General features: G+C 46.4%; 1 protein-coding gene across 1 annotated transcript; it reads right to left on the bottom strand.

Annotated features, from left to right (window-relative positions):
- Positions 1-342: 342 nt before the first annotated feature.
- LOC147887234 (uncharacterized) lies at positions 343-2,775 on the bottom strand. The gene is made up of 3 exons (XM_087394251.1): positions 2,485-2,775; positions 927-1,919; positions 343-845 (listed from the first exon to the last, which is right to left on the bottom strand). Exons 2-3 carry the CDS (start codon positions 1,857-1,859, stop codon positions 345-347), a joined length of 1,434 nt encoding a protein of 477 aa, XP_087250377.1. The 5' UTR covers positions 1,860-1,919; positions 2,485-2,775; the 3' UTR covers positions 343-344.
- Positions 2,776-11,905: the final 9,130 nt, after the last annotated feature.

The raw sequence follows: 11,905 nt of genomic DNA, 5'->3' as shown, positions 1-11,905 counted from the left end.
GGAACAAGCTCCATTGAACAAGACAGAAAAGACATGGGGGGAGAGAGAGAGAGAGAGAGAGAGAGAGAGAGAGAGAGAGAGAGAGAAGGGGGGGGAGAGAGGCTTGAGAAGCTCCGAGCACTTGAGATAGTGTAGGAGGGTGGCTATGGTGGAGAGAAGCTCGAAAGGCAACTAGGAGAAGCGCCATGGATAAGGAGGGACAGGAAAGGTAGGAACGGAGAGAAAGAGTTGGAGGTTGGCTTTGTTGGGGGGGAGGTTGAGGAGATGCAGCTCCGGTAGATGATGGATAGAGGAACTATGTGGAGGTGAGGAGAGGAAGGGTCTAAGGATGGAGGAGGATAAGGCTAAGGGAGGAGCTTCTTCTTAGCAGCACGTTGTTTTTTGCTGGGCTTAAAGAGGCGGGCGGCGCGGGCCTTACATTTGGCGGCGGCCTCCAAAAGTTGGCGATCGGAAGGGTGGCTGGCCACCACCTTCTCAAGAACCTCCATGGCCTCAGCGTACCTTTGCATCCCCATGAGCGCTCTCCCTTGCCTAAATAAACTCTTGGCCTTCCTCAGCTCCGCCGGCGCCTCTCCGCCACCCAATTCCTCCGCCGCTAAAATTGTCAGCGCCGCCACCGCATCCTCCTGCGCCCGCTCGTTCTTCCCGACCCGCAGCCAAACCTCCGCCCGATTCGACAGCGCAAGCTCTTCCTCCGCCACCTCCGCCGCCGCTTTGGCTCTCTCCGCCGCCCTCGTGTAAAGCTCCGCCGCTTTCCCATACTCTCCTCTGCCAAAGAAACCATTGCCTCGCACTCTCAAGCTGGCGGCCGACTCCGCCCAGCCACCCATCTCCTCGGCCACCACCTTCTCCTCCGCCACCCTCTCCTCCTCCACCACCACCTTCTCCTCCTCCTCCTCCTCCTCCTCCTCCTCCTCCTCCACCACCTTCTCCTCCTTGCTCCGCCCATTCTCCTCCTCCTCCTCCTCCTTCAACCCCCATGCTTCGCTTTTCTCCACCTCCACCTCCTCGAAGTTCAGCTCCCTCGTCGCATTCCCTCCGCTCAGCTGCTCTTCCCCTCCTCCTCCTTCCTCTTCTGATACCTCCCCTGTCGCACTCCCTTTCGTAGCTTCTTCGCTTTCCTCACCTTCAGCTTCTTCGTCATCTCTATCCGCTTCGACCGCTGCCTCGTCGCCTGCCACTGCATGACCATTCGCTTTCGGCGCCTCCCCAATGTCCCCATGCTCTTGCTTCCCATTCGCGTTGACTTCCTTTCCGGAGAGAGATTCCTCCCCCCCATTTGCCTCCTGTACGCTGTCCACCACATCCGGCACCCACAAGAACACAAGATCCACGGGCTTTTCCACCAAAAGACCCACCTCACCATCCGGATAACGAGTGAGATACGGTTCGCGCACAGCGACCCGTGACCCTTGCGGGAAGAGCCGCTGCGCCTGAGCAGACCCACAGTTCTCTTTCAGTGCATTAGACAAGCAAATGGGAGTAGCGTTTCCTTCCTCGTCCTCCAGAACATTCACCACAACAAAGCCGTTCAGACCCTTGGTACACAATGTCTTCATGCATAAAGTACCATGCAAGACACGGCGATGGTGCACCTTGCCAATCTTTAACTGCTTCAGTGATAGAGATTTTAGACCACCGATGCTTGAGGTTGGACTCACAGGCGTGACCGACTCATTGACGGGATGCGTTCCCATTTCCAAAATGTAGGCATCATGTAACGCGGCCAAATGAGCTGCTACCAGCACATTCTTGTCAAACCGTTCGGAGGCACGAATTTTCTCCTCAGAGGAAGGGATATGAACTTGAGCAATGCATTCGTCGGCTGCATAGTTGTGATTTGGGCTTAGCAGGGTCATGGCTTCTCTCCTCGGCTTCGTTATTCTTCAGAGAGCCGAGAGTCGACGGGACCCCTTACACTGCATTTCCGAGGAAACCAGAATCAGGCAAGAGAAATTACCATTGCAGTATTCTGAATTCCACAAATTATGCAAACATACCAGTTGACAGTTGTGCTGGGTCTTGATCTTTCATGGTAGGCTTATATCTTACACACAACTGTAATATCTTACACACAACTGTAACCGTAGCCCACCAGCCCTAACCTCCCTCCCTCCCTCCCTCTCTCTATCTCTCGCTCGCTCGCTTCCTCTCTTTTCTGTCGCTCTCGTCCTTGCCCTTTCAGAATACAAGCGCAAATCCTTTCAGACTACCTTGCTCCGCAGTTCTGTCGTCCTTGCTCAAGAACAGCTCTCTCTTGTCCCAGGTCATCCAATATTGAATCGACCCTAACCGACGATGAAGGGACGTAGACGATTGCAGACCCTAAAACACCAGCACGAACCCCCAAGTTCCAACACTCTAATAAAAAATGCTTGGTAAAGAACCGCCACCACTATCACTTCAATCGACTCCACGAACGTGCAAAACAAGAAACCAAACACGGACAAACTCACAAAAGGAATCTACTCATGAGTCACTTACAAATGTCTGAGCCGGCGGTCGAAAGGCCCAAGAAGTTCTTCTCGACCAAACGCGACGTTTGCCAAGACTGCACACAACTCTGCTTCTAGGAGGGAATCCACTAAACGGAACGAACCACAACGCTCTTTCAGCTTACCCAGCCAAGAGACGTTTCTCAGTGCACAGGATTCAGCCTGCCGGCATCTACAACTACCAGAGCAAACTCATCAAGTCACAATGACTGAGAGCAGGTGAGCGACGGCATGGGGAGAGGTGGGAGAAAACAGGAAAAGGAGAGGGGCGTGATGGGGAGATAACTGCAGTGATAATAATAATGCACAGAACCTCTAGATTCGAGCTTTGAGATGACGATGATGAGCCACGGAGGCGACACGCAAGAAGACACGGAGGATCCTCGTGCTTCTGTTACGAAACACCGAAACTCGTATCAATTTCTGATTGCCCGCATTACTATTGGTTTTGGTATTTTGCGTTTAGTGGATCTCGCCTGTCACACCCAACGTGCTCCCACGCTTTATCCATGCACTTTCCCACAGTCAACCGATTGATTTCTTTAAGTGACTTTTGTTCTTTCGCCTTCATGGTCGGCTATTCGAAGGATTATATCGGTGGCACAGTCTTCCCTTCCCTATTTACTCCTTACACTTGTGCCTTATCACTCCTTCCACTTGTGCCTTATCAGACGGCCTCCCAAGCCTCAGCGCCTGCGTCTCGCTGAGGCTTGGGAGGCTGCCCATTCAGCATCTCATCGTTTCAAGGGAAGAACGTCCCCGCTTGTCTGCGTTGATGAGCTGCAGGCAGAAGCCAACCAGTGGTACCTGCTGAAACTTGCTTGGCACATCGCTAGCACTTGGGAATGCAGGCCGTTCTTGGCAATTTCAGAGAATGATACTCTATTCTACCAGTTCAGCCAATCTAGCAATGGAATGCTGGGCTGGAATTTGGAAAATCTAGGCAACTAGGAAAGTGGCATCACTCAGCATTTTACAAGCTCGAGGTTGCAAAAGGATCTTGCTAGTAGGGTTCCTCAAGCACCACTAGCTGGCACGGGGAGGCCCTTTAAGAGAGCCTCCCTGCACTAGCACTGGCGCTAGGGAGGGCTGCCCAGTGCCCAATGAGCAACCATAGCCCTACAATGTTACACCTTGCAACCACTCATAGGCCAGTTTTTTCACGGTGGACGGGCATTTGTTAAACACACCCTGTCCATGACCAAACCTTGTGGATTCCATGCCCTACCCTCTCCAAGCCCTTGTACGACCTTGTGGCTTCCATGTAATGAGGTGCGCCCATTCGAGACTCCCAACGATTCTTTTTGGGTCCACACATAGGGCTCTATCTGGGCACCTTTGGCAATGTGTAAAGAGCGATAAGAGGGCATCATTAGTAGAGCCACACTTGCCACAAGGCACCATTAGAGAACCACAATTTCCCCAAGGAACCATTAGCCAACCATTATTCATACCACAGCCACATTGAACATTTTTGAAAGCAATAAATCCTTAAATTTATTTATTTATTGTTTATTATTTTTAAGTAAATGCCGGATATATTAAGGGGTTGGCCGATAAAAATGGGGTTACCCACGGCCTACGCTTAAAGAGCAGACTGGCTACAAGCAATAACCGATAGACAAAAGACCATGACTCGTGATTGGTTCTTTATCCCCTAACAACCACCCGAAGTCGCGGAGGTAACCTTTAACCATGTTAATTTTGGCGGACTCTTTGTAACCCACCCCCACACTAGACCTAAAAGCCACTTCATTCCTAAGATCCCATAGAGAAAGGAAGACTGGAGGTCGTACATAGGGCCAACATGTAGCAAGCGTAGACGAAAGGCACGGGGCCTCACCCAAAAGGTTCATTCTCTAGTTAGAATTAATGAATAATTTTGATATTAAGCCGGACTTCCTGATAGCTGCTTCTATTTTGTACAACTCACGTGTGACAGGCCAGAGTAGTGCTTCTACCGCTTTCCCACACAGTGGGCATGGTGGGAGAGGGGTAGATGCTTGGCCAGCTTCTTCTGATTAAGGATTCCAAAGCATGAACCTCGATTTGCCTGTTGCGCACAGTTTCCAGATCTCCCTTAGGCATTTATGCCACCGACCCGCACCTCTCCTGAGAGACGACTTGGAGTTGAGATGGGGGATGAGGGAGTTACCCTTCCCCAATCACCCTATATACAATCTTGACCGAAATCTTCGATAGCTTGGCTTTCCCTACGATCCATTGATTAGCTCTGCCTTCTATAGTCATGATGCGGTTCGTAGGCCAACGTTCCGGAATGCGGATCAAGACGGCACTGATTAAATATGCCTCGCCCCTGAGAGAGAATTTCTCGCAGATGGCTTTGCATGAGAGCAAATCCACTCGGTGCTCATCCCAGATGTCCATCCAGGTTCTTACTCCCTTTTTGTACGTCCTCCTAGCCCGGTAAGATCATGGAGCACGAAGGGCTCCTTCCTGAAAGCGAGGCTCCACCACAGCAATTCAGCCAAGCTTGCATCTCCTTTTAAACCAGCACGCCCCTTCCAGACAACGTGTTCCATGCATTCCTTCCATTCCGACGATACCAGGCCCGTCACTAAATCTGAACCAACGATCGTGAAAGGAAATTCTGAGATCAATCTAATCCAATTCCTCCGAAGACCCCGCCGCTTTGGCTCTACCTGCTTCGATGAAAAACTTAGTGATCTCAACCCACGGGGGGTGGCTAGTAAAAAGGTGGGGAATTCACTTACCAAGCAGTGAAACATTTTTGTGCCTGATCTCAGGGAGGCCGAGCCTGCCCTAAATCTTAAGAGGCTCCCAGGGTATATGGTGCATACGCTTCTTGTCCCCCTCTTCAGACCAGAGAAAGGCCCTGAAGATCCGTTCCACCTCTTGCCGTTGCCCCTTCGCAAAGTGCCAGACCGAAGCTTATGTACGTCATCATGGATGAAAGAATTTGTTGGATGACTAGAATTCTAGCAGGCTCAGCCCATGCCAATTCTTTAGTTTGGATCTGATTTTTTCTAGGAACCAGTCGAATCTTTGCCAGAGAGTTAGCTCGATTCCAATCAGTGTGCCCAGATACCTGATAATTTCCCTCCTTCTGACCTCTTTATCTACTTGTTCACCAACCGGGGATTGCATATTCACGTAATCACGTGAATTTCTTGTGATTACGTGTCATGATGATGTATTTCATGCAATCATGGGCACAATCGCACCTTTGCACTATCAGGTGGCCCTAACCTGGAAACCGGATATATACCGGCAGTAGTATCATTACTATCGGTGGTAGTCATCTACCAGGGGTAGTAGTAACACTACCGCCAGCAGTTTTACACAATACTACCAGCATTAGTCTCAGCAATACTACCAATAACATTATTACCGCCGGTAGCAGCAATATTCCCGCTTGGGATTCTATTGGTACTAGCAACAATTTACATACTATCGTCGGTACTACTAATATAACCGACGGTAATATAGACATTACCATTGGTAATACTATAGGCCTAAGATATATGCCAACCGCCGGGCTCATTTTCACCAAAAGTGGATTGAGAAGAGGTAAAAATCGTCCTCTCTCCAAGTCTTGGCTGAAGGGCCTGGTCCAGGAAGTGGTTCTTAGTCCCGCGTCTTGAATAGGACAAGGGGGCTACTTAGAACCACGACCTAGATCCAAGTTTCCTCGGATCTCCACATAAAGGGGGAATTGTTTTGTCAAATGTTTTAAGGATTTGCTAAGCATTTGTTGCATGCATGCATTGAAAGAATCATTTGTGCATTAAAAGTTATTAGCTTTTAGGAAATCTTTAAGCTTTTACATCAATGCATGATAATTCATTTGCATTTAATGTAATTTAAAAAAATAAAGAATGCATAGGATGGGACTTATTATCAGATGCTTGCCTGCTCATTATTGTTTGGCAAATGCAACTCTTTGCTCGTGTCAAGTGATAAAGCTTTTTGCACACATAGTAAGATCTACTCACAAGCATGGCCTCAACCACTGGTACTAAGCAAAAAGTAGGGGAAGAGCTAAGTAACCACGAGCACAACAGAGTGACGAGAAGCAATCGAGATGCCTTTTTTGTTAGGGTGTGCAACATGGAGGAGAGTGAGATGGAATCAACCATGTCTAGTCTAGAGGCAGTTAGCACTATGAAGAGGATGATTCTTCATGATGCTAAGAGTAGTTTGTAGTCTAAAAGTCATGATGACCTTGCTAGCCAAGCAATGGGAGACAGATGCCATGCTTTGGGTTGGTAGCTTTATTGGGAATGTAGAGACCTGCTTCAACAAAGCATGCAATGTAGACCCTACTCTTGCATAAGAGTTTGATATCTTCAAGCTAACACGATGGACGGGTAAGTGGGCCAAGCATAAGAGTAGGGTCCTTGCATCAGATCATTGTGTCACAGTGGCTAAGAGCTAGGATAAAAACGATGCAACAACTTATGGGCAAGCTACATCCCTGGTCGCAGATGAAGAGAGCAGCCAGTCTCTATATCCTCTCAACCATTAAGAGGTGATGAGGTTCAAAGGTCACAATAGATGGCTAATAACAATGACAGAGTGTCACACTTGGCATATGTCACAGAGAGGGAGATACAAGTTGGCAAGAAAATTAGCTCATGCACCTATGGCACTGTATTTCAAGTGTAGTTGGTAGGAGCTACAAGGTTGCCATATCATGTGGAATATGTCAGAAAGAAGTACAAGGGCAATATTGGGACGCATACACAAGAAGTAAGGAGAGAACAACTCATGCAAATTTTACACCCAGTCCTTGTACATGTGATAGCAACAACCTGAGAAAAGCCACTGTGGACCATCATACCATACTTTAATGGCAGTAGCATGTTGCAGTTCCTTTAGATTCTGCCAATGGACCAAGGTAGGTTCACATGCTACTGCCACCATGTTCTAAGGGAAGGAGTGGATCTAATGTACATAGCAACCGGGGGAGTCCAAGCTACATTGGAGAAGGAAGATATTGCTCAAATCAATGTCTTTTGTGAGAATCTCCTCCACATCATCCATCCACTTGTGGATGGTTTAGCAAGGTTGCATGTTAGAAGGTGGACGCACACAATCCTACACTCGAGCCATATGTTGTTGGAAAGTCTAGATGCCAAGTATGCATCATAGACTGAGGGATGGCCATGGACTTCTCGAAGCGTCGAAAGGCATTCAAGCATCTAAAGAAGTAGTCTTCGGAGACAGATGCCAACTTTGTTGTGCGAGTTCATAGGAAAGAGGAAGAGCATGGGCAAAAAAAATGGCTTGCACCCACGCTATGATGTAGCATTAGGAGGCAGATATACATGCCATGCAGATACGTATGCATTGGGATGGATCATTGTTAAGGTGATTCAATTTTTCTAAGATGCCTGGAGTTACCTTGAGGATGATCCTAAGATGCCTCCTTCTCATGTCATTAATGCTACTAAGTGTCATTCAAAAGAACAAATGATGCATCGCATTGCCGATCAAAGAAAGCCACCTGGAGAGACTAGTGATATCTTAAAGAGATTAGAGGTTGTGAGGGAGAATTGTCTATGAGGCCTATGGAAGAGATGAACCTTGCACTTAGGCTTGCAACATAAGCCACCTTTTTGGTCTTGTAATATTTTTGGGACACCATGAGTCAAACGTATTGTAACGAAATTCTTATTCAAAATTATAATTTAATTTTTACCATTTGAAGTAAATAAATATCGCAACATGTACATTTTGTAAAATTAAAGTAATTTTGTTATAACTTGTTTTGCATAGCATATGTAGTAGCTTGCATCTTGCATGGGATATGTAACATCTTCTTCTTGCATTGAGCATATTGCATGTGACATTTGCATCTTGAGCCCTATGTCACACATCGGTGCCTCACAAATGTTGAATTTGATGCATGCAAATCTTGCATATTGTCGCACAACGAGCATTTAACCGCACTTCACTTTCTGCAACAAGCAATACTTTCCTGTGAGAATGTCACAAGGAGAGGGTACTCCTGCTTTGCTGGGTGCATCATTTGTATGAGCAGAAACCTATGAGGCAGTTTTATCCTAGCGTGTTTTTCAAGAGATTTAAAAATTTGTATTTCTTTAGGAAACATGGTTTTTACACTTTTATTTTCACAAGAATTAGATCGCTTTATCATAAGTATATAGGAATAATCACTCATTCACTTTCACATAATATATTTATAGGAATAGTCACTCATTCACTTTCACATAACATAAATTTTCTTGTTCATAGACATCCTTTGTACCCATTTTATTACCTAAAAAGAGTGTTGAAAAATAATTTCTTTAAGAACCATCCCTCACAATCACTCTCAATCACTTATTAAACACATTTATGTTAATATGAAAAGATCTTTCTAGTGTTTTTATAGCATAAATAACAAGACATTTTTGGATATGTCTAAAGAAGTTAAAATTACTATAAATAAGTATTAATCATTGGGCTTATGTATCTACTCTCATATAAAATATGCAAGATTTAATCTAGAAGGTTATATTTTACCAAATATTGAATATACTAGATGTGTTCAAATTGCATTTTTTGATCAATTTGAGTGGTTGAATGACTATATTTGGACATTGGATGTGAAAGTTATGTCACTTTTAAAATGTTGTCTAATGTAGTTTCACTAGCGAAACTACCTTGGGAGATCTACTTCAAAGAGGTTTCGTTGGCAAAACTACCTTGGACGGCTTGCTTCAATGAGGTTTCTTTGTAGAAAGCCTTTCATAAATATAGGTTGAGAGAGGGTTCTTAACGTCACCCCCCTTTTAAGTAAAAGTTGTAAGTAAGAAGGATCATAAGGGAGTTTTCATAGAGAAATCTACTTTACAAGTGGGTTTCTTCAAAAGCCATCCCATTATGTAATTCACCATCCCAAAAGATTCATGTAAAGATTTGTGTATGAAATAGGCATTCCTATGATACTTTGCATATTTCTAAGTGAAACTATGTTTTCTTCCGATCCATTTTTGCCATACTTTTGCATAGTTGGAAGCATTTTTTTTTCTTCGCTTGGATGCTCGAAAAATTAGTCATCCCCCCCTTTCCAAGGAATGAGAAGGTTCCAAAAGAGCATGCACGCATCTATTAATGCAAGAGGAGGCTGAAGAGGAGGCTCAACATGGCGAGCATCAACGCTTGCAATTCGAGTAGCTACACAGGGTTGCGAGTGCAGCACTTGAGCATGTGCTAGACACTATTGCACGTACATCAATATATGCTCAGCTGGAGGTGTGTATGTTTAATGTTATAATTTTTGCACGCTTCTAGTATGAGATGTATCATTTCTTAGGTCTTTTGCCAATAATTATCACATATGCATTAGCAACCAACACCATGGGCATTGGTTTTGCAAGTCAACAAGCTTGTCTTGACATAAGAGCTTTTGGCAATCCAACCCTTAGAGGCCGATGAAGGCAAAGCCTCAAGCAGCCAAAGCTAGGAGACATAGAAGAACAATGGAGGAAGGTGGAAGCACCCCAACCCAAGCTTGGGACCAGCATGGCAGATGGATGATCACAAATTACCGAGACGAACAGATCCAACAAAATGCCAGGCAGATACATATCAAGGTATATGGGAAGGTTCTGCACTATAATGAAGTAGCGATGTACTTCACCAAATTCTTGTACATGCACTTGATAAAGGGCATCTAGGTGGACTTCTCATCTTGTAAGGACAAGTGTATGCGTGGTCGTACTGAACTGACGATCACCCAGTCACAATTGTCTAGGGCATTGGAGGGTGCATGTGTACCACTAGAGCAACAAGTGGCACATCTTTGTAAAGAGAGCATAGCCTAGTTCGAGCAAGTCCAATGCTTGGAAATCGAAATATCACAAACCGAGTCAAGGTACAAAATGAGATTAGTGCTCTACATGCCTAGTTGAAGAGCGTGGAGGACCTCAATGCAATGTTGCGACAATAGTATAGCATCCAGGTTAAGAGGTATGTTTTCAAACATGTTCGGACGTTTAGGCCGAATAGAGTCGGCAGACATGGAGAACCCCTTCTCCGACATGTCTACAAGAAGGGAAGGTCAGCAGCATCTAGCTCCCAAAATGCAAGCCAGGATGGAAACCACCTTTGTGGACCCAGGACCCTCCTCCTTTGCAAGGCACCCCCAATGGGAACGCATGGATAATGAAGATCCATGGATAAGGGACTTTTGAGGGCAAGACCCTAGCCGAGGGGATGCGAGAGGCTTCCAAGGAGGGGCATCTTATGAACCCCCAACACCCCATGTCCCACCAACTTTCATCAACTATGGGGCTCCACAGGCTCCACCCTATCGCCCATTGCATTGAACCACCATGCCCATGCCCCATGACCCACCTCCTTTGGGAGTACGACCATTTCCATCCATACCCATTGCTCCAATGAATGCAGGCCTTAGCACATCCATTCCAATGCTGATACCAGCAACTATGTGGATACCACCACCGGGGCCAGCAGGCTTAAGGCCACCCCTGCATCCCATTAGGCCCACAGTGGCACCGCCCCCACCAACTACCCAAACAGTGTTAATTGATGAGGCAATGCACATCTTGGTGAATGCCCTAAGGAAGGGGGCCACACCACCTCCACCTACCCTAGTGTTTCCTGCAAGGATTGTGAATCCCTCAAGGAGCCGACCCATAGCCATCTCCAAGTTAATGACAAATTTCTTGGAGAAGGGGACCCGGTCTCCCACGTGGAGCGATTCGAGCAAATTTGTGAAGCCTTTGGGGCTCCCGGGGATCTAGAAATGGCCAATGCATTTGGTCTCAACTTGGATGGCAAAGCAGGCCAATGGTATAGGGCTCTCACCCTGAAAGAGAAAGTCAACTAGGAGACACTGAGAAAGGCCTTTATTGTGGGGTTTGCCCCCAATGGACATAAATGAGTCCAATTAACCAATTGTATGAGATATTTAGCAAAACGACAAGGAATCCCTTTGGGATTACACAGCCAAAATCAAGAACCTTAATGCCCATTGCGAATCATATGAGTGGATGAGCAACGATCGACTGTTGCCCCACTTTCTCATTGGATTGGTAGACCCAAAGCTGCACGACCACCTAATGGTGATGAATCCTACTTCTTTCGATCTATGCAGCAAGGTGGTTATCCGCATAAGTGACAATATGATGGACAAGGCTAATGCAGATAAAACCTCGATTCCATCAAAAATAGCTCCATGAGTTCGGGCTTCCAGTCTGGAAATGATCAAGAAGGAGAACAACGAGCCCAAGGGCTTAGATATGAGAGAGTTGGCCTCCAATTTGCTAAATCAGCTAGGTCAATAGTGGAGGTCAGGAACCTCCAAGGAGGTGCCAAGAAACCCCCACTTGTTTCCACAGAGAGTCGACGTCTGGTGTGGGGTATGCAATGGCAACCATTCCTCCAATGAGTGT

Source organism: Dipteris shenzhenensis, chromosome 23 (genome assembly GCF_047967505.1).
Source record: "Dipteris shenzhenensis isolate YYH24624 ecotype China chromosome 23, Dip_SZ_1.0, whole genome shotgun sequence".
Taxonomy (NCBI): domain Eukaryota; kingdom Viridiplantae; phylum Streptophyta; class Polypodiopsida; order Gleicheniales; family Dipteridaceae; genus Dipteris; species Dipteris shenzhenensis.
Note: the sequence above shows the minus strand (reverse complement) of the source record. Positions and strands in the feature narration are given on the sequence as shown.